The sequence below is a fragment of the Xiphophorus maculatus genome, chromosome 23, assembly GCF_002775205.1.
Source record: "Xiphophorus maculatus strain JP 163 A chromosome 23, X_maculatus-5.0-male, whole genome shotgun sequence".
NCBI lineage: Eukaryota > Metazoa > Chordata > Actinopteri > Cyprinodontiformes > Poeciliidae > Xiphophorus > Xiphophorus maculatus.
Genome location: NC_036465.1, coordinates 7,914,105 through 7,936,898, shown reverse-complemented (window position 1 = coordinate 7,936,898; position 22,794 = coordinate 7,914,105). Strand labels below are relative to the sequence as shown.

Sequence of the window (22,794 nt, the reverse complement as noted above, 5' to 3'; positions counted from 1 at the left end):
AAACTCCTGTTAATCAGTCATCAATTGAAATCAGCTGGACTGAAGCAAGGAAATACCTAAAACATGCAGGGAAGTGTGCCTTGAGAACCAGAGCTGGGAAACACTAACGCACAAAGCCTCAAAGTACTTTAACGTTTGTGACAGGGAAAAAAAAGGAAAAATTTGAGTATTAATACATTTTCAAGGTATCACTGGTGTAACCGGGTTAAACTTTTAGAGCACACCCTAATTTTTAAATCCATCTTATCAAGTATTTCTATATCAAAGGTTATCACTTCAAAAGGTCTGGAAACAAAATTCTGATTTCCTACGTTCAGAAATATTACACATCAACTGCTTTACTGACCATCTTTCCCAGTTTCACTGTTTTATTGAGACAAAAAGAAAAAACTGATTTTAAAGACTTTATTTAAAACACAACACATATCAAATTTAACCAATTCCTCAGTCTGGACTCTTCCCACTTCCAACAGGTTTTTCCAGTCGAACAGTTTCAGCCAACCCCTGCAACAGCACCTGTAAAGCTATTGACAAAAGATTAAATCAAGCTGAAAGTTAGATTTATAGAATGATAGCAAGTTTCAGATAATCTTACAAATCAGCAACAATTTAAAATGTATAAATGAGTTTAGGGTAAAGGAGTTAACAGTATAAACCAGAGGGAGTAAGGCAGCACAACATATTGTTATAATATTAGTGTGCAACATTGATATTGCATATGACTGGGGTGCAAAAAAAATGTTGGCCAACATATTCCACATGTTACATGCTTGAATTTTACATGCTAATGTAATATTTGATCAAGAAGCTGTTGTCATGTGCTGGACATACCTAGGTTGGTTAAAGACGATCTGGTTAAATCAGTCCAACAACTGGAGGATAGAACTCTGGTATATTTCAGCAGCCATTGCTTTGATGTTCATCCTGCAACACAGAAAAAAAATTAACATTGTCCTTGTCTTAAGCGTGTATTGAAAAATAAAATATAAAGATATTGTAGTTCTCAATCCAACTTCAAGTTTCTCCGTATGATTTTTTTTTTTTTCCTCCAGTTTGGCTGCTGGGTTGATGGCGTTTCTCCACAGGTCTCCAGTTTTTTTGAGCATGCTTGTAGAAGAGGTTTGGTTACTGAACATAATTTATGCCTGCTTGGCTTTTACCAAGACAAAACGTTTTTTTACTAGATGTCACTTAATGTCAAAAAAAATACTGATGCCAATTCTTTGAAACTGCACAACTCGTTGAGCAAAAAGTTGTTTCGAGGGCTCAGATTGTCAATCTTGATCAAAAGGAAGGAATCCTCATGGTTTGTTGCTCTTATAAAAATTACCATATAAAACAATTAAAAGCGCTTATTTCAGTTGACTTCCTTATTGCAGTGTCTCCTGAGGCAAAAGTTGTCTGGAGTGAAGATTGTAATACAGGACAATGAGAAACTCATTTACAGGTGAGAAACAAAGGTTTGCTTTGCTTACCAGCTGATGACTATCAGTCGAGTTGTGTTTGCTTGTTGCATGTCATCAAATTGCTCTAGGGTGATGGATCCATTTCCAAGGGGAACTACATTGGAACATTTTGACAGTAACATTTCCCCATCTGGCAAACAGTAGTGTCCAGTTGGAAGCACATTTGTTTAATATTTCATTCCACTCCATCATATGTGCGAACAGACTCACCTATGATTACAGAACTTTGCAAAGGAGACGTGTCATCACTTTTTCCCCGTCACTTTTTTGTCAGAAATCTCGAGGTGAAAAATCGATGAGGAGATGTAGAGTTTCAACTAAAAGCTTTATTAGCGTATGAAAGCCATATTTAGGGCATTGCAGATTCAATTCACACTGAACTGACAAAAACACTTAGTAACTACACTGTGACATAGGTAAAGAAATACTATATATAAAAAATGGGAAAAAAAAATTACACATAAAACGGGGAAAGTAAAAGATACAAAGCTAAGCTTCCTAAGTCACAGAGTTAAGACACATTTTGTCTGTTTGTATTCATCAGATTTCTTCCAAAACATGTGTCAAGTATGTACGAAGATCAAAGTTTGCATTAATGAGACTTCCAAGTCCATTTTAGTATCTGCTGCGAGCCATTCCTCTATCAGGCCGACCGCCACCACGGCCACCGCGAGGCCCTCCACGACTTGAGCCATACGAGTCACGAGGAGGGTAGCCTCTCTCGCCAGGGGGGGCCGGGCCCCTTTCCTGCCTACCCATTCTCTCTCCACGGCTCGGAGGGTACGGGTCACTCCGGCTGCTGGGGTAACTGTCACGACTGCCATAGCCGTCCCTGGAGCTGCTGCCATAGTCATCGTAACGACTGCTTCCACCGCTTCCACCATAGGATGGTGGGGGGCCCCGTGAGGGTGGGGCGCTGCGAGAGTTACCTGCAGGGTCAATGGTTCAGGTAATGGTTCAGGTAAGGTTCAACTTCAATAAATTACTTGCACCGTTAAGTGCGCACTTTCTGCCAATAGAATTCATCGAGTGACAAATTTCATGGGTTGTGTGTTTCTTTTTTTTTTCATCTTCCATTTGTTTGAGTTCTACATTTAATGTGGATGTTTTAGTTGATGAGCAGTTGCAGTTGATATAAAATTTATATCTTCTACATTGAATAAGTGGGTAGTGTTACTCCATTTCTGCATGCCATTTACTCAGGAAGCCATTTTTCCTTTAACAGGTCCAGGTGAAGAAAAGAGACGAGGTTTTCTGACTTGTCTTGAAGGTTTGTGAAGTTTACTCCTTGAGGGAGTGCTTTGCTAGGCAACACTTAATGGACATTTCCAAGGTTTTTGATGGTTCCTTACAGTTGCATACTCTGCGTCAAGTCAAATCAAATCGTGTCTTTGCCTGAAATTGCCACACTTTTTTGATAAATATAGGAATTGCACTGAATGGACTGAACTTTTAGTCAAATTTCTGCTTTTAGCCTAGAAGCCAATATTTGAATTAAATATAAATGTGCGAGTTGGAGGTTTGTTCAAGGTGAAAGTTCTTCTCTTGGGAGGTAGTGAACTTGAGCTTTCTGTTGCAGCCTGTGCCATGACTTATTTTTGCAGCTTTTCCCTGTGTGACAGTAATAATTTGTTGAGCTCATGGAGCTGCATCTTACCGTAACCATCATAGGAATCTCGGTAGGAGCCACCACTGGGACGATCCATGTAGCCTCTCGGCTCTCTGCCACCTCCATAACCATCACGGTCGCTTGGTAAAATACACAACAACCCCGTTATAATTAGACGAGCAGGTGCGATTTTAAGAATGTCTTAAAACCTTAAGAACTAAAACAAACCTGTATCTAAGCCTGTCATAGTAAGCACAACAATTATTAAAATAAACTCAATAATTTGCATTTGGTTGTTTGCTTTCTTCCCGTTTCTCTTTCTACCAAACTGGATAACAAAAGGCTTCACTCCAGTGCACTGACCCGACTGACCCCTCCCTTCTTGTTGCCTTAGCTGAAAGAGGAGTGAACTCTGGTGTCAGTTACTTGCCAGGCGCACAGTATTGTAGACACAAGCTAGAAAATGCAAGTAAAGATATTCAAATGGAGTGTTTTTGTTGTTAGTTTGCATTTTTGCTTATAAAAGTCACACCTGACAGTTTTCCTGGTATGAAACCAAAGATTATTATTTTTGAAGGGCAATTTTACATACAAAAACTTCATAATCTATTTTATTTATGGTTTTTAATGTGTGTAGGTTTTTATTTTAATTTCATTTAGTGTTTTTGGTTGTTTTGTTTATGTTCTTTTGGATGTTTAAAACCTTTTTCAGTTCCAGTGTTAACCGTTGCTTAGTAATTACAGTTGTGAGCTTTGATGTACTTCTTTATCATTACATTACTTTAAAGTTGTATCGATATTATTCATCACAATCATTTCTGAGTAATTATCATTAAGCAAAATATGCTACAGGGACAGGCATACCTGTATCCTCTTGACATTGAGCCATAGTCATCTCTGGAGCCAGAACTAGAATATTCTCTGTAGGAGTAATCTCTGGGAGGGGGTCCATAGTCCCGGTCTCTTGAGCTGTAATCCCGGCTGGAGTATCTAAAAATCATTAAACAGGACCGATCTATTTAGGTTCATCACAACAACAAGGTACAATAAAAGTGTTTGAGTATTTATTCTACAACTTTCCCATATTATCTTTCAGTAAATCTTTTTTTTTTATCTTGTGTAAATGTTCCTGTTTATGCTCAGAAATAATTCACAATAGACCCTTGTTCTGATATTTCCTACCCGTCTTTAGGGTTGTAATGGTCATCTCTTGGGGATGGATAATCATCTCTCCTGGACATGGAGTCTCTGCGGGGTGGAGGACCATAGGGATCCCTGTCTCTGGACATGGGAGCTGAAATGACAACAAGTTAACAGTTGTATTCCCCAAACCGTTGAGAAACAATTTTTTTTTAAAAAGAAAGAAAAGAAATGAATATTATGAGACCGTTTTAAATACTCACGCCTGCTCATGGGACCAGATAGGGCCGACCTCTTGGGTGGAGGACCCCCGTTGCGAACTGGTGGACCTCGTTTCATTGGGGGACCTCTGGATGACATCCGACTATAGTAGCCATCTCCATCTTCTGAATCATAGTAGTCTTAAAAGAAGGACATATTTTCAGCATTCATCCAAGTTCATTAAACACCCACCTTTTTAAATTTACCAATAGGTGTCTATATTTAAAAATGCCTGTGTTATCGAGAGGAAACCAAAGTCCAATTCCTAGTTTATATGCAAACTCTGCCAAAAAACCTGATTCTGATGAAAATCTTACCTCTGGATGGCGGGCCCCTAATTCCTCCCCTTGACCCGCGGGGCCCTCTGGGAGGACCCCGGCTTCGAGAATGCATAGGCGGCCCACGTCTGCCAGAACTCTCAAACTGAGGCTTTGTAGCTTGCTCCACTTTAATAGGCTTCCCATCCAAAGACTGGTTAAAAAAAAAGTTACAATTACAATCAGAACTTAAATTTTTTTTATAAAAAATAATATCTTAAAGAAAAACAAAGACCCACCTTTCCATTCATTTCCCGGGCAGCATCTTTTGCATCAGCCGGACTTTCAAAGGTTACAAAAGCAAAGCCCCTCGATTTGTTTGTTTCACGGTCCTTCATCAGAAGTACTGAACCATAAAAACAAAAAGGTGAGACCAGAATTTTTTTTTCCAAGACAAAAATTTCAATACATTTTCAGATTTAAGACATAACAGTTTGTTTTTACTTTATATTTTATTACATCCCCTGAACTGCAATAATAACTAAAAAACAATAAAACACTCTGAAAGTTTAGTATAACCTACTGATTTGAGAGTTGATGTATCACCATCTGAAAGTCTGCAGATGTAGTTTGTGCTGAAATGACTTACTAAAACCGTTTTGATTCCCATTGATAACATAACATTCAAAATCTCTATGTTGCCAAATGCCAAGTATTCTGTTCACATAGCCAGGGCATATCAATGTTTAGATGTGATAAAACCCTGATTTCTTTGGCTGAATTGGGATCTTTTTCTTTTTTTTATTGAAAAAATTAAAATAAAAACATCCTATGTCTATTATACCAAGACAGAATATTTAACCCATGGCCAATTCTGAAAAGATTATGTAGTAACAAATGTGACCCTTTGACTGGATAAAGGTGCAAGTCGTTTATCATTAGTCATTTATATGAACAATTCACTGAGAAAACTAGATGCTGTGTTCCTATTTTAAGCAACTTTTGGGGATTAGCGGGCATTCAACACTACATCCTTAATGTAATTGGGCAAAGGAAATAAAATAGCTTAATATTTAAGCATTTAATTATACATCCATAAACTATTTAGCTTTTCAAAAGGCCCCTCAAAGTATTTTGAAAATACACAAAAAAAAACACACTCATCATATCTATCGAAAGTGAAAATGAAACATTCCGAGTTCATACAAAGTCTTCAGTATTTATTTTAAGTATTGGTAAAACTGCTAAACAAAGGGAAGAGATGCAATTTAAACAGTAATATTACAACTAAAAATATAAAACTTTAAGTGTGTATTAAATACAGCAACACATAAGCTTTGCACGCGGTGTTAAATCAGTAGAAAACTAAAATCGAGTTCTACTTGTGGAGGGGCCATTCCCACCTTCGACGATCCTGCCATATTTGCTGAAGTACTGCTCCAAGGCCTTGTCGGTGGTCTCCGTGTTGAGTCCACCGATGAAGAGCTTCCCCGGTCGGTCTGCTTCGGCCATTCTGAAAAACAAAGAAAATGCCGTTTGGGTCAACTATCACACGGAAAATATTGCACAGGAACAATAAAACTGCTCCTAAAAACGGATCATTTGCTAGATAAATACCTTTTTGCTGGTTTTGAGTCGCTCAACGCGCAAAATGGCGATAAACGCGCCACCAATATCAGCGAAACAGTTATTCACGTTAGACGACTTTCCCCACGAGCTACAAAAAAAACACTTCAATACGGCGGTTTAAGAGCACAAAGTGTGTAATATTTAAAACAACGCGGACTCAGTCTGCTCAAAGCATGCAGGCTACCAACGTGCTATGACGAGGAACTACCAAATTTATCAGGCTTTAGGAGGATACAATGATGGTGAACAACGGTTGCTCTTCTTCCTCTATTTACCTTCTTCCGGCTGAAATACATACGCCTGCCCCCTAGTGGCACTCCAAGGCGCTGCACAACTACAACCGCTCTTGTATCCCAGTCATTTTCTATTTGGGTTTAATGTTTCAACATCGTTTTCATTATTTGTTCTTATGAAATGCTTGTTTTAAAATCCCTTGAAATTTTAGTCATGCAACCACTCATACCATTTTTTTTCACTCTCTTAAGTGACTGAATGAACATCACTTCACAACTTGTGAGGTTACAAAAATTGTACATCTTTGCTAAGTAGCTCAAGCTGTCAAACTGAATGGAGAACGATTGTGGACATCAACTTCCTGGATTTGGATCTGGACTTTGACTGGGTCATTCTGCACTACTACAGATAAATAAATACACTTTAATTCAAGGAAGCTGTTAATTAGATTTAGGCCTTTATGATTGCATTGTGTTCTGTATTCTCCACTGTAGCTTTCTGTGCATTTTGTGGGTTACCTTTTTGTGAAGCACTTTGTGACATCGGTACAATTTATGAACCTCGAGGACTCATGAATCAGTGTTAAAAGTTATAAATAAAACTTTCCCCTGAAAGGGACTGAACATTGCATTGAAAATAGGTGATGGGTAAATTTAGTTGGACTCTGGCTGGGAAGCTCAAAACTTAATTTAATTTCAGGTAAAGCCTTTCTTTTGTTGATTTAAATGTACTATTACACTGAAATTGTTTCTATAGTTGGGATGTGTCTTCATAATCTGCTTTTTGAGCAAAAATCTGAAGGTTCGGGGATAAAAACAAGTATTTCTAATTTAGGAACTTTCCACATTTTACCCACTTTCATTATTAGTTTTCAATAAATAAGAAAGACTTAATTATATGTCCAGTTTTTGAAATGTTGCTGTTATTTCATAGTTGGAACTGTGTTTCCGTGAAGGTGGAGAGCAACATTGGGGTTTCACAGAACAGTTCTGGTTTCGTTCCTGTTTATGCTGGACACCAAAGACAGGTCTGAGTTATGTCACATTCAGAAGTACTCTGCTAATACTTATATTGCAGCATATATCAGGAATGAAATGGAATGGAGTACAAGGACTTGGCGATCAAGGGCCTTCAGTAATTGGAGGATGGAAAACTGACTCCTGTTCAACACCTACAAAAGCATCGATCTATCTGTCTGTCGGTCTGTGTTATGAATGACTCCTTAGAAATTAGGCTAAATGACAAAGTTCTCAAGATCAATATTTGCAATATCCCAGGATCAGATTGTGAGTACATTTTGTTTACATAAATTCTGAGTTACAGTTGATGGTACAGAACTAAAGCTCAACTAAATAATGTGAAAAAATGTATATCATTTGAAGTTATAGGCTGATTATTTAAGCAAATAAATTAGAGTTATTTTAGAAAAAACCATCACCACAGTCTATGCAAAGTTGTGAACTTCCGTTTCCTTCTACAAGCGCTACGTATCATTCCGGTTTTCTAGGCATCTTTTATTTACATTATTTCCCAAATTTACGAGTGATTTTTCCTCTTCATTTATTTAAAATGCCGTCTGTTCTCTTATACAAAAATTCAGATTTCTCTCACACATTTTCATAATTGTACTTTATCGTTTCCTTCTCTAACTTAGTTCAGCTATAAAAACGAGGAAAACAAGGGTGGTGATGGTGGCTGACAAGCAACATCCAGTTCCACGGTGTCAAAATGTGATGCCTGTCAAAATAATTCAAATAGTAAATATACCTGTTCATTTTAAGCGTCCATATAGTTCCATTATAATATAAGTAAAACATATTAAAAACGTTTTAATACAAATTGTATTATACGCAGTTTTGCATAATCTTAAAACACAGAAATCCAACGTTTGGAGCAGACCGAATCCTTCGTACCTTTACTTTGAAGGGGAAACCCCGTGACATCCGCGTAGCTTGACAGAGGTGGGACGTTGTCAGTCTGGATCGGTGTCCGTATCCCGAGTTAGTGAAACGGCTTTTAGCCAGCCGTAGACACCCGGTGAACAGTAGGCCCTTATAAATTAGGGGATACACTGCCTTTAACAGCAAGATATCGCAGCGTTGGAGAGCTTAGCCCGCGTTAAAATGAAGATGCGACAGCCAGTTGGATTGGTCTATTTTCTAGTCGTATATTTCAGTTCATGTTCCGCGTTTTATCTTCCGGGTTTGGCTCCCGTGAGTTTTTGTGAAGAAGAGACAGAAGAATGCCAGGTATGATTTCTTTCAGTGGAGTAGCAATTCTTAATAAGTTATGTACATGTTCATCAGTAAAAGTTTCTATATTTTTCCTTGTGTTTTTGACATCTTTTTTTGAACTGGCAGAAATAGCAGTAGCTAGCCGCTTGTCCTCTAGGCCCCGGCTAATGTCTGGAACAGGATACTGGCACATCGTAATGATGTTTAGGAACTTTGTATTGTTTCGTCTCACTAGTGATTGCTTAAAAACCATGGACCTTACCGGAGGGGCCGCTTTTCATTGGCTGATGTCCATTCTACGTGGTCACGTGCGTGGCAGTCTCACTAACACACGCTTCCCGTTAGCTAAGTACAGCATAATGGCAGCAGTGATACTACTGCTACACCTTGAAGCCTGTCTGCTACACAGTCTTACGTTAGCTAAGCAGATCAGTATGCAATGTGTCTGTATCTGACATACACTAAAGATTTTATTTAAGCAGAAAAGGCTTTGGACTAAACTGTTACTCGTGTTAGCCACGTTAGCACCAAGTACAGCTAGTCAGTCAACCATCGCTGTGTTCAGGGAAGCGCTGATTAATAATCGAGAAATAAATATCAAGCCTGGAAACTTGATATCGTAATGGACTGAATGTTGTTTTTAACGAGAGAAAACAAAGTACAAACTACAAAGAGAGAGAGTAAAAAGGTACGAGTGGTTTTGAGTTGATCACCTGTTCGAGTTATTTTACCTTTGTTTACCTTTGCTGAGGCGCATTACAGCCGCTGTAGTTTCTAAACGTTGGACTAATTACCTCGTTCGTTTGTGAGTTTACGTGATTCACAACAAACATCAAATAAAATTTTATGAAATATATTTGTTCTAACAAACAAATGGCTTCTACCGCGATAATTATGTGAAATTAAATTAATTATATCCCAGCTTCAGAAGATTTCCCTTTACCTTTACAGAGCTCTTTGGTTCCTCCTATCAGTCTGTAGCTTCTCATATTGAGGTCATCAAACCAAATTTCAGATCTACCATAACTGACTGACACCTGCTGGCCTCAGGTTTGCAACCAGCTTGTGACCGAGAAACCAGTAACCTCCTCCCAGATGATGACATGAACCTGTTAGTTCCTCTGTCCATTGTAGTAGCTGATATATTGTGAAAATCTGGTTGAAATGATGCGCTAATCCTGTCATGTTTACATAGAAACAATGTGCTGCGAGGCTTTGCTTGTGAGACTTGTGGGTCGGTTGAGGGCGGAGATTGGTAAGGTCCATTATCAAGTGGTTTTGCCTCTAATGCCATTAAAGAAAGTTTCTGTGAGTGATAATTATTTTTCCATATGGGACTCGATAATTTCAGGCTCATTAGTTTGTTTTTTAAAAATGTTCTATAAAAGTTATATTTTAAAGTATCTTCTTTACAGACGCAGATTGAGGTGTTTGTTAATCGCTTGGATTCAGTGAAGTCTGTTCTGCCTTACAAATATGATATGTAAGTCATTTGATATTTTAGATTTAAAAAAAGTCTTGATCAGTATCATAATTTTTCTGTGGATGATCATTTAAATATTTGATAAAGGTTTGACTTCTGCAAAGATGATCAGGAGAAGAGGCCATCGGAGAACCTGGGACAGGTGCTATTTGGTGAGCGAATTGAGTCTTCCCCTTACAAGGTGAGAGCCTGAATGATGGCAAATACGTTTTTGTTTCGTTCATTCTATGTTTGCAAAGATGCACCATTAATGCCACCAAATCTTAATCCATGTTGCTGCTAAAAAACAGTCTTTTTTGGTCTTTTTTTGCAGATCAAGTTTAAAGAAAATGCATGCCAGAAAGTTTGTACCAAGACTTACAAGGCAGGGAACAAAGATGATACATCAAAATTGGATTTTCTCAAGATGGGAATGCAGCTGAATTACCAGCATCACTGGTTAGTGGCAGATACACGTCATTAGAAGATTCATACTGATTCCATTTCTCCTTAAGAATTAATGCTAATTTAGAGAAAATGAATAAATGAACAAAGGAACGAATTTAAGCAAACCTTTATCATTTTAAATGTATTTTAAGGATTATCGACAACATGCCAGTGACATGGTGCTATGACGTTGAAGACGGTCAAAAGTATTGCAACCCTGGCTTCCCTATTGGCTGCTTTGTCACATCAGATGGTCGAGCAAAAGATGCCTGTGTAATTAATGTGAGTTGTGGTTTCTTGCTTTTTTAATTTCTGCATTATGGTTTTATTATAAGAATGTGTGAAATTAAAATAAATTAACAGCAGCTAATAGGTATTTTCTTTAAAGTATTTTTTTACCCAAGAAGGAATTTCAACAAAGTTGACATTGTGTATTTAAAGGAAATTGGCTTGAACAGCATTAGTGACTGTAAAACGGATTGCATTAAGCTGTGCTAGCAATCAATGTAACCAGTTTGGCTTTACCAACCAGTGATACCTGTTGGAGCAGTGTGACGGTGTACGTCAGCAGCAAATAATGCATTTTTATCTAACTGTCTTTAAATGCACTCTCATTTATTTTATGTTTTAGTTGGTAACTATTATATACTCTCATTTATTTTATGTTTTAGTTGGTAACTATTATATACAAATATTTTTTTTAATAAAGGAATGAACCTTCAGATCTGATTAATTTGCCTAAAAATACTTTAGGTTTTTTTGGTGGTTGAACTTATAATTTTGCCTGTGCTTTCATGTTTTTTATCTTATTTTGGAGGACCAAGGAAAGATATTAATATGATGTGAAAACTAAATAAATCTGATGACTTTCACCTGTCACACAGAATAGCATGAGTTCAATATGTTCAAATGAAGTTAAAGCTGAAATGGACGTTGACTAATGAGACACATTTGTATCTTTTTTCAGTCCGAGTTCAACAAGAAAAACACATTTTATGTCTTCAACCATGTGGACATAAAGATTACTTACCACAGCGGAGAAAATGAAGGTTGGCGAGGCTCTCGCTTGGTTGCTGCCACTCTTGAACCAAGGAGGTGAGAGTCAAGTGGACATGGATGGACAATCAGCTACTATTTATTTATTTAATTTTTTAATGCAACTCATTTAGGCATGCATCACCTTTCAGCATGACTGTATAGAGAGGTTTTCAATAGTTTCACATTTAAAAACCCCAAAAGTTTTTATGCATACCCTTATTACTGACTAAAGAGCTACCAGAGAGTAACAAAGTGCTCCACTGTCTTTCCCTGTTGCTGGTCACTGCCAGTCAGCTGGTTGAAAGGCTAATATGGTTTTCCTTTGCTTACAATATAGACATATTTGACTGGAAGTATTTGTAGTGAGGAATAATGAACTTGGTTGACGTACTGACAATTTGGAAACTGTTAGTATATCAAAATGAAATTAACAATAAGTGGCAATAGTTGACATTATTAACTGTAAATGTCCATATGTTCTATCATTTTTGCTGCAGTTGAAATATGACTTGTTTTTCTGTCCTAAAGTACACAAAACATGTTCAAACATAAAGTGGTTATCATGCACTGAGATGCTCTTACAGCACGTAGTTAAGGTTATGATCTTAATGACAGTTGGCTTTTGTTCTTAACAATTACATTTTAACATAAGTTGACTTTTTGTATTTTCTGCAAACAGCATCAAACAAGCAGATGAAAACAAACCAAACTGTGAATCAGGAAACCCAATGGAAGTGCCAGGGGAGGTTAAAGAGGATATAACCATCGTTTACACCTATTCTGTAATATTTGAGGTAAGCCTTTTATGTGTGACTATACTTTTTAGTAATGTGTTACCTGTTCATGGTCTGTAAGGAGAAAACTGTTACCTGATTATTGCATTTTTTTAAATTAATTTTGCAGGAAAATAATACCATCAAATGGGCCTCTAGGTGGGACTACATGCTGGTCTCGATGCCTCGTACCAACATCCAGTGGTTTAGGTCCAAATACGCTTTTAATGCTTTTTCGCTTTAAAAAACGGTCGCTACTATTCACAAGCTCATTATTTTTGGTATTTGCATTAAGGTGTGTCTTGTGTGTCCAACAGCATCGTGAATTCTCTGGTAATTGTGCTTTTCCTGTCTGGCATGGTTGCCATGATCATGCTGAGAACCCTTCATAAGGACATCGCCAGATACAATCATGTGGATCAGGTAATGGTGCTGTTTGACTTTCCTGTTCTGATGTATACAAAACATTCCTGCTACAGATAAATTGCAGGACATCATCACTTACTCACACAAGACAAGCCCTTCCACTTCCTCTTGGTGTTATGAAACCAGGATATTAGAAGTAATCTCCATTTATTTTCAGATTCCGCTTGTACCAAAAATGTTTCAGCATTTTCATTTTTGGACATTATTACAAACAGACTGTTACTACTGTCTGATAGAATTAATGATTAGTTCAACAAGGATGGTTTTCTTACTAACTAGTTGGTAGTCTGATGTTTACATGCTTAAAACAGTGGGCCATGTGTCTTGAGCTATCTAGATGTATCTAAATGATTTAGAATAGCATCCAAAAGTTATGTGAATTTATTTGAGTAATTTAACTGAAAAGGAAACTGATATTATATACAGTACAAAAATACAAAATCTTACCATGTAATTTTTTTTAGTTTTTAGTGTAAATATCTTTGTGCACTTGAAAGAAGACAAAACTAACTTACAAGTAACTTTTAATCAAGATATAAGAGCTTGTTTTAAGTCAATAATGCCTTAAAATTGGTGAAAAAGTACTAATTCCATCGGCAGATTATTTCACTTATAACACATTTTCCCATGTTACAAGTGAAATAATCTGCCAATGAAACTAGTAGTTTTTTGTTGATATCAAGGTATTAGTGACTTAAAACAAGTTCACAAAGCAAATCTTGCTTAAAAGTTATTTGTTAGTTTTTCTTGTTTCACGTGTACTAACATACTTGAACTAGAATGTAGACCAGAATACCTGGTAAGATTTTGTATTTTTGCAGTGCAGATTTCAATATGGACCAATTGGAAAATATCGGTACGAGTGTCACTTTTTGAATTAATGAAATAAAGTTTTCAATGGTATTCTCATTTATTGAATGTGTTTCTATTCCTGAATGCTTTTATTGCTGAGACTAATCAGATCGAAAACTCTTGTATGTGTGAAATAAGGCAGGACAGCTGGGTAGATCCATATCACTCTAGATAAGGATTTTCATGAGGAATTTAGAGGTTTAACTGAAGAAATTATTCTAACACATTGTAGACTGGAGTTTATTTTTAGTAACACCATTCATTGGTCTGCTTGTGCTTATTTGTGTGGCTTATGCTTTAAATCTGCAGTGTAAAATACCACCCAGCACGAGTACATTGCATCCAAAATTACAAATACTCTGTTACATTTCACAGGGAGACTTGATGAAGCTTACACCGGCCAAGGAAAAATCTTCTCTACCCTATGTAAGCTTAATGAAATTCTTTCTAAGGATTGAACTAAATCAGGTGCTTGGTTGTGTATGATTCTGGCAAACAGAGAACACATGGAATGTAAAATGTGGTGTGGATCTTTAAACTAGGAGTTTAATCTGTCAGAAAAAGGGAAAAATGTATTTTTCCTTGAAATTAGTTTGTTCACACCAAATTTTACACCTTTTTAAAATCTGTCTTCACATATATGTGTTTGTCTAGCAGGAATGAGTGTCTGGTGGTTGGCAACCTTTTTAACTTTAAACTTGTATAAATTTGAGTCTCTCCCTTGACCGTTGTGTTGACATTTGTCCCCCAGGAAGACGCACAGGAGGAGCCAGGATGGAAGCAAGTGCATGGGGATGTTTTCCGTCCTCCCAGGAAGGGGATGCTGCTGTCTGTGTTCCTTGGACAGGGCACCCAGATCTTCATCATGACCTTCATCACACTCTGTAAGGATTTCTCACTTTCATCCAGATGTTTTGCTGTTAATGTCCTACAGGTTGTTTTCACAAACTTACCTCCAGCTCCACCTGGTCTAGGCGCAATCCACATGTAAAGGATGGTTTAAAAATCCCTTTGCTGCTGCCTTGGGGCTAGACATGTCCACAGTCATGCTTAATTAGTTTATTTGAATACTTAACGCCTACATTTACATCTGTGTTATGTACTGCATTCAAATAAAGAAACTCTAATTTAGCATCTGCTTACCATAGGGCTGGATAATAAATGTCATGATTGACATGTGATCAATGTCAGTAGATAATACATCTGATAAATTATTCAATACATAGAATATTCATTGAACGCTCATCCGAACCTCTCAAAGAGAGGTTCGGATGAGCGTTGATGAGGTTCGGATGAGCGTTTAGTTGATGCCACACACCGAGCAAGGTGTGTGGCATCAACTAACTTACTCTTTGGTTACCTAGCTACTCACTCATTCTTTGGTTACCTAGCAATAACATGTTGGAATAATTGCACACTTTTTCAGGTCTCTCATAACTGCTTAAAAATAAACAGTGGAGTGAAAACTGAATAAAAGAGGAAAGGTCATGCAACCAGATTGGCAGTATTTCAAATATTTAAAACAAAGAAAAATATCAATCTATCGACTGATATGTAAAACTTGTATCATACATTTTTCAACCATATCGTTCAACCCTATCTTGACAGCATAAAAACAAATCATTCTGTATGGTTGTGAATAAATTCAACCCATACAGGGTGTTTAAGGTTTCAAGTAACATTGGAGCATGATTCTCTGCTTTCCCCATGTTCAAAATAAAATAAGAAAGCTTCTTTAATTTATCACCTAATTCTGATCACATGACTTTTATCATAACTATTGTTTTGGTAGCTAAATGGAAACAGATATTCTAAATCTGTACTAAGCATAGAGCTTTCAACTTAAATTACAGTATATGGTAACATATACCATACACATTTTACATTCTTAAGTTAGCCAGGCATTCTATTAAAGTGTTTCGCCTTTCACATTCTACATACATTATGTTTGAAATGATGCATTCATGACTTTCTGTCCACTTTAGTCCTGGCCTGTCTTGGATTCCTGTCTCCTGCCAACAGAGGGGCTCTGATGACGTGCGCTGTGGTTCTCTGGGTCCTGCTGGGAACACCTGCTGGCTACGTGTCTGCACGTCTTTACAAAAGTAATTCTCCACTTTGTATGAAAGTTACAGTTTTACAAAGTAGATTTTAAAAATAAATGAATAAAAAGTTGTTTTGTAATTGTCACCCTCAGTTTAGATAATGTAGTAGGATATCTCAGAGCTAAACCAACTTGGATAATACTTCACTCATAAACTTTCATGCAAACTTCATTGTCATTGTTCCTGTCACAATAGTTAATTCTTGTCTCTTCTTCTTATCAGCTTTTGGAGGTGAAAAGTGGAAGACCAACGTGTTGCTGACAGCTCTCCTGTGCCCAGGGTACAATATTTAGCTTAGCAAATGCTCACATTTCATGCACTTCTGTGTTAGCAGGTCTGGAGGCTTGCATACTGATGTTATCCAACGTATAATTGACCTTTGTACTGAGTCGTTGTTTTATTTTTTTCTTTAGGATTGTATTTGCAGACTTTTTCATGATGAACCTCATCCTTTGGGTGGAGGGATCCTCAGCTGCAATCCCCTTTGGTACTTTGGTGGCCATTTTGGCCATGTGGTTTGGAATCTCTGTTCCTCTCACCTTCATTGGTGCCTACTTTGGATTCAAGAAACCTGTGAGTTAGATCTTCCGAGTTGACAAAACATAGACAAATGCGTTTTTATCTTTTCTTCTTGTCAGCTTTCAGCTTTTTTGTTTTTCTGTTTGGCGCAGGCAATTAAGCAACCAGTGCAGACAAATCAAATCCCCCGTCAAATTCCTGAGCAGTCCTTCTTCACTAAGCCCATCCCTGGGATCGTCATGGGTGGCATCCTTCCTTTTGGTTGCATCTTCATCCAGCTGTTCTTCATCCTCAACAGCATTTGGTACAAATGTGAAATAATCTCCATTTCTGAGAAATCTGCAACTCCAATATTAGATACTTAAACATGTTTACCGGGTGAATGAATTAAGATTTTTGATTTAGGTCTCATCAGATGTACTACATGTTTGGGTTCCTGTTCCTGGTTTTCATTATTCTCCTGATCACCTGCTCTGAGGCCACAATTCTGCTGTGCTACTTCCACCTGTGTGCTGAGGTACCTGAATGTTTAGGCTAGATTTCTTTCATTTTTTTTTATTGTTTTGGCGGACCCTAACTCACCATCTTTTATCTGATTCATCCAGGACTACCATTGGTGGTGGCGTTCATTCTTGACCAGCGGCTTCACAGCAGTCTATCTCTTTATCTATGCTGTGTACTACTTCTTCTCAAAGCTGCAAATAATTGGCGCGGCAAGCACTATACTGTACTTTGGATACACTATGATTATGGTTCTCATCTTCTTCCTCTTTACAGGTAAGAATTTTACTTTTTAATGATAATTGTTTTGTTTTGTCCTTGTTTCTGTGTATTGCAGACATGACTTTGTTCTGTGTCTCATTAAATTCAATGAAAGTTTAAGATCAGTAAAAAGTGTGGGTTGTGCTGTCTTTTCAAAGGTAATGTGATACCAGTGGATAGTCAGATTACCAGTAGAAGGAACATTCAAGATCCTGTTCTAAGAATAGACATCAGGAAATTCCTCAACATTTATTTGCTCTCATTTTAGTGGCCTTTTGTATTTGGACATATAAGGAAAAGTATCTACAAAGTAATACAATGAAAAAGGAATGTATTTCAGTATTTAAGTTGCTAAAATGAAACCAATAGTTGTGACACTCAAAAGTGTTTGATTCTGTTCATTCAGATGACAATGGCTTACATCTAATATTACTGATACTAATATTACTAGTGTCAGTAATATTTATGTATCTATATATTCTCTTGTGGCATTCACGGCTATAGAGGAGTTTTCTTTAGCTGGACTGACGGTTGTAATGATTGCAGGTCTTTGGTCTAGATAATAACTTACAATTTGGGGGCAAATTATCTCCAGTTATATAGAGTACTTTCTCCACAAAAAAAGGAAGAAAATAAGCTACAATGTTAAAGTTTTACATTAATTAATTTACTTTTACAGATAATATGGAAAAAGCTTAAAGTTTGATATTACATGTGAAAGCATTCAGAAGTAATATTGTAACAAGTACAAACTATTTTAGTGTACTTTGTGTGCCTTTTGCTACCTTGTGTTGAATAAAATGTTAATCATATGATGTCATAAATTATAAAGTCTCTAAAAACTTTATGTTCATAGGATAATATACATTTCTCTATTGGAGTTATTAGATACCAGTAAGTGAAATTGGTGATTTTGTTAAAAATTATTATTTCTTGTTTATATTTTTAATTAATTACATTTGTGTGCCTCATACAACTGAAATAGTAGTATAATTGAAGGTTTTAACCCTTTTTGCCAGGGGTGCTAGTTTATGCTGATCTTGCCTTGTTAATCTGATGATTTATTTATTTTTTTAACAGATGTGTTTTTCTTGTCTCCCACCTTTAGGTACAATTGGCTTCTTCGCTTGCTTCTGGTTTGTAAATAAGATCTACAGTGTTGCCAAATGCCAAGTATTCTGTTCACAAAGCCAGGACATATCACAAGACATATCAATGTTTAGTTCTGATAAAACCAGGATTTGTTTGGCAGAATTGGAATCTGTTTCTTTTAAAGTCAGCCATTTTCCAGAATTTGTACTCATAAAAACAAATATATAAAAAAAAGAAAATTGATCACTCAGCCTCTATTGAACATGTAGAAGGAGCACTTGTCCTTCTACAAGTGCTCCATAGAGAGCATACTGACTTCCTGTATCTGCGTATGGTATAACAGCAGCACTACGGCTCAAAGGAAAGCTCTCCAAAGGGTTGTGAATACAGCCCAAAAAATCATTGGCTGCCCTCTCCCCTGACTGGAGGACATGCACAGCGACCGCTGTCTAAGAAAAGCACAACACATCACAAAGGACACTTCTCACCCAGGACATTCTCTGTTCACACTGCTGCCTTCAGGCAGAAGATACAGAGCAATCAGAACAAGAACCAACCGTCTCAGAGACAGTTTTTACCCGATAGCAATAACAAAACTAAATGCAATCAAAAACAACCATTAATCATCATAAATGATGTATGTGAGAATGTGGCTGTTCTTACTTTTTTTTTTTGCCAGTTTGTTGATTCTTGCGTTGTGTGTGAATTGTGAGACAGTTATTTTTTGTTTTTGGGCATGTGCACCGACTGATGGCACCCTTTGAATTTCGTTGTCCTTGTGACAATGACAATAAAGATTTATCTTATCTTATGTGCAATGTACAAAGTCTGTTGGGGAGAAAAACTGACAAATTGTGACTTATTCTCAAGATTAAACGCTTATTTAAAAAAAAATTAAAATAAAAACATCCTATGTCTATTATACCAAGACAGAATATTTAACCCATGGCCAATTCTGAAAAGATTATGTAGTAACAAATGTGACCATTTGCCTGGATAAAGGTGCAAGTCGTTTATCATTAGTCATTTATTTGAACAATTCACTGAGAAAACTAGATGCTGTGTTCCTATTTTAAGCAACTATTGGGGATAAGCGGGCATTCAACATTGCATCCTTAATGTAATTTTGCAAATAAAATGAAATAGCTTAATATTTCAGCATTTAATTATACATCCATAAACTACTTTTATGTAGGTAACTACTTTTATGTAGCTTTTCAAAAGGCCCCTCAAAGTATTTTGAAAACAAACAATAAAACACTCATATCTATCGAAAGTGAAAATGAAACATTCCGAATTCATACAAAGTCTAAAGTATTTATTTTAAGTATTGGTAAAACTGCTAAACAAAAGGAAAAGATGCAAATTAAACTGTAATATTACAATTAAAAATATAAAACTTTAAGTGTGTATTAAATACAGCAACACATAAGCTTTGCACGCGGTGTTAAATCAGTAGAAAATTAAAATCGAGTTCTACTTGTGGAGGGGCCATTCCCACCTTCGACGATCCTGCCATATTTGCTGAAGTACTGCTCCAAGGCCTTGTCGGTGGTCTCCGTGTTGAGTCCACCGATGAAGAGCTTCCCCGGTCGGTCTGCTTCGGCCATTCTGAAAAACAAAGAAAATGCCGTTCGGGTCAACTATCACACGGAAAATATTGCACAGGAACAATAAAACTGCTCCTAAAAACGGATCATTTGCTAGATAAATACCTTTTTGCTGGTTTTGAGTCGCTCAACGCGCAAAATGGCGATAAACGCGCCACCAATATCAGCGAAACAGTTATTCACGTTAGACGACTTTCCCCACGAGCTACAAAAAAAAAACAACACTTCAATACGGCGGTTTAAGAGCACAAAGTGTGTAATATTTAAAACAACACGGACTCAGTCTGCTCAAAGCATGCAGGCTACCAACGTGCTATGACGAGGAACTACCAAATTTATCAGGCTTTATGCCAGTGGTTCTTAACCTTTTTTGAGGTACCGAACCCATCAGTTTCATATGCGCAGTCACCGAACCCTCCTTTAGTGATGAATAAAATATTTTTTTTCCCCAAATTCAAGACATAGGTATATGTTTTTTGCTGGTGCACAAAATGAGCCGTGTATGAACGTCACTTTGCTCAAAGAACAAAACCATGAACTCACAGCAAGTTACAGTATGACTTCATTCTGGCCCCCCAAAAATATTTCGGCCCCATGAAAGAATTTCAGCTCCCAAAATATTTTTTTACTATTTTACTAATTAAAAATAAATTTGGATTTTTTTCAAAGAATTAAATTTTTTTAAATAACTTAATTTTTTTTATTTTAAATTAAATTTGTTTTTTTGTCATTTTGAATCCGCAAAATACTTTTTTGGGGCCAGAATAAAGTATTGCACAAATGACATACCTGCAAATCAGTGTGACTTCTGCTGATGTTTTTGGGAGACCAGTTCAGAGAGGCGTGGCTTCACCTTGGCAAGTGCGTCTTCAGAGCAAAGTCTGTTGATTTTCTTCTCTTTTTGCTCGACATATTTAGTATGAATTAAAATATTAAGAAAGAAACCACGCGACGTACAACTACGACAACCGTTGAATACTGCGCGCACTAAATTCCCCGCAGCCCTGATTGGCCGAGCAATGTAACATGTAGTGATGTGTCGGTCGCGAACGATCCGGCTCTAAGAGCCGGCTCTTTGAAGTGAACGATTGGAACCGGCTCCACAATGGGAGCCGTTTTAGGATCCTATTTGGGAGCCGGGTTTTTTTCTACAGTATATCGCTGTCTCTCCGCCTTCCTGTCGTTGTGCTTGTGCTCTGCAAGTGCCAGAGCCGATAGTTTCCCCACATCGTTTTTTTTTGTCCTGCGGTGCATCGCTGTCTCTCCCCCCCTTCTCCCTCTCCTTGCGCGTTTTGCTCTTCTGCCAGTGCTACAGCGGAGAGTTTTTTTTCCCTCGGTCGGTCCACTGCCCTCATGTCAAGCGTGTGCTCCACACATCTGACCAATCACACATAGTTTCAACTAATAATGTGGCGGGAAAACACTGAAAAAAAAGTTTATCTCCACTTTTTTTGTGGAAACGGCAGGCAATTGGCCAAGCTGTATAGCGTTCGTCGGCAGGTGTTTATGTACAGACACTCACTCAGCGATCAAGAAGCACAGAAAGAAGGGGAGTCAGTGTGAGAACTGAATAGGTGAAAATAAATGAGTGACAGAAAACGGAGCAAGATTTGGACTCATTTTAATGCTACATCAAGCTCCAGGGCAGAGTGCAGACTGTGCAAAGTCAGCATTTCCTATCGTGCAGGCTCGACAAACAACCTGCACAGGCACATGTGGACATCACACGCATCGGTATTGCTATAACATTGTTATGCAGCATTTTTACTCATCATAAGTGCTTAACAATGTCAATAATGAAACAAAATATTATAAAATTAGGTTTAAGCTATTAATTAATTAATAATGTCAAAAATATATATGGGGAGCCGAAAGAGCCGGCTCTCCACAGTAAGAAGAGCCATTAGAGCCGCATCTCGAAAAGGAGCCGAATATTCCCATCACTAGTAACATAATCCTCTGCAGCAAGTGATGGCCAAGCGGGGCCTGTCATCACGACTTTACACAAGTGTGTCTTTACCTCCCCGGCAGAGGCTCCGCCGAACCCCTGAGACCGACTGATCGAACCCAGGTTAAGAACCACTGCTTTAGGAGGATACAATTAGTGATGTGTCGGTCGCTAACGATCCGGCTCTAAGAGCCGGCTCTTTGAAGTGAACGATTGGAACCGGCTCCACAATGGGAGCCGTTTTAGGATCCTATTTGGGAGCCGGGTTTTTTTCTACAGTATATCGCTGTCTCTCCGCCTCCCTGTCGTTGTGCTTGTGCTCTGCAAGTGCCAGAGCCGATAGTTTTTCCCCACATTGTTTTTTTTTTTGTCCAGCGGTGCCTCGCTGTCTCCCCCCCCCCCCTTCTCCTCCCCCTTCTCCCTCTCCTTGCATGTTTTGCTCTCCTGCCAGTGCTAGAGCGGAGAGTTTTTTTCCCCTCGGTCGGTCCACTGCCCTCATGTCAAGCGTGTGCTCCACACATCTGACCAATCACACATAACACTGAATATTATTTGATATTTGTATTGTGGCACCTTCTCTGTTATGAAGCTGCTTTGATACTTTTTCGTATTGTGGTGGGTGTTTGTATTTATATTTAACTGTTTAATTTATTTTAAGTTATTTTTGTGGAAGTGGTGCTATTTTGTGATAATTTAATTGGTTATAATAAAAGGTTTATTTATAAAGCATTGTTATGCGGCCTTTTTACTCATCATAAGTGCTTAACAATGTCAATAATGAAACAAAATATTATAAAATTAGGTTTAAGCTATTAATTAATTAATAATGTCAAAAATATATATGGGGAGCCGTTTGGGAGCCGAAAGAGCCGGTTCTCGACAGTAAGAAGAGCCATTAGAGCCGCATCTCGAAAAGGAGCCGAAAATCCC

At 37.6% G+C, this 22,794-nt stretch overlaps 2 protein-coding genes and 1 long non-coding RNA gene across 4 annotated transcripts; 1 reads left to right on the top strand and 2 right to left on the bottom strand.

The window, feature by feature from the left end:
- Window positions 1-391: 391 nt before the first annotated feature.
- Window positions 392-6,641, bottom strand: rbmx (RNA binding motif protein, X-linked). 2 transcript variants are annotated; one of them, XM_023328892.1, is made up of 10 exons: window positions 6,351-6,641; window positions 6,137-6,246; window positions 5,033-5,139; window positions 4,794-4,947; window positions 4,479-4,616; window positions 4,258-4,369; window positions 3,940-4,065; window positions 3,124-3,215; window positions 832-2,395; window positions 392-524 (listed from the first exon to the last, which is right to left on the bottom strand). In XM_023328892.1, exons 2-9 carry the CDS (start codon window positions 6,243-6,245, stop codon window positions 2,082-2,084), a joined length of 1,152 nt encoding a protein of 383 aa, XP_023184660.1. In that variant the 5' UTR covers window position 6,246; window positions 6,351-6,641; the 3' UTR covers window positions 392-524; window positions 832-2,081. The 2 variants fall into 2 exon arrangements, with proteins under 2 accessions (XP_023184660.1, XP_023184661.1); XM_023328893.1 differs by having other exon boundaries at window positions 832-924; window positions 6,351-6,640.
- Window positions 6,642-8,549: 1,908 nt separating this feature from the next.
- On the top strand, window positions 8,550-18,663 carry LOC111607103 (transmembrane 9 superfamily member 2-like). Its single transcript, XM_023328979.1, has 18 exons — window positions 8,550-8,845; window positions 10,246-10,313; window positions 10,401-10,494; window positions 10,627-10,751; window positions 10,892-11,021; window positions 11,707-11,834; window positions 12,457-12,571; window positions 12,681-12,760; window positions 12,868-12,973; window positions 14,204-14,254; window positions 14,580-14,712; window positions 15,814-15,933; window positions 16,156-16,213; window positions 16,347-16,506; window positions 16,605-16,756; window positions 16,858-16,969; window positions 17,058-17,229; window positions 18,323-18,663. Exons 1-18 carry the CDS (start codon window positions 8,720-8,722, stop codon window positions 18,532-18,534), a joined length of 2,142 nt encoding a protein of 713 aa, XP_023184747.1. The 5' UTR covers window positions 8,550-8,719; the 3' UTR covers window positions 18,535-18,663.
- A 531-nt stretch (window positions 18,664-19,194) lies between these two features.
- On the bottom strand, window positions 19,195-20,418 carry LOC111607045. The gene is made up of 2 exons (XR_002752291.1): window positions 20,022-20,418; window positions 19,195-19,917 (listed from the first exon to the last, which is right to left on the bottom strand). It is a non-coding gene; the product is annotated as an uncharacterized LOC111607045 (long non-coding RNA).
- Between the last annotated feature and the right edge of the window lie 2,376 nt (window positions 20,419-22,794).

Coding starts and splice junctions, on each gene's coding strand:
- rbmx (XM_023328892.1), bottom strand. CDS start 6,245: ATGGCCGAAGCAGACCGACCGGGGAAGCTCTTCATCGGTGGACTCAAC. Junction 5,140..6,136: donor ATATGGCAGGATCGTCGAAG/GTGGGAATGGCC, acceptor TTTATGGTTCAG/TACTTCTGATGAAGGACCGT. Junction 2,396..3,123: donor AGATTCCTATGATGGTTACG/GTAAGATGCAGC, acceptor TTGACCCTGCAG/GTAACTCTCGCAGCGCCCCA.
- LOC111607103 (XM_023328979.1), top strand. CDS start 8,720: ATGAAGATGCGACAGCCAGTTGGATTGGTCTATTTTCTAGTCGTATAT. Junction 12,974..14,203: donor GATACAATCATGTGGATCAG/GTAATGGTGCTG, acceptor TACATTTCACAG/GGAGACTTGATGAAGCTTAC. Junction 16,970..17,057: donor ACTTCCACCTGTGTGCTGAG/GTACCTGAATGT, acceptor TGATTCATCCAG/GACTACCATTGGTGGTGGCG.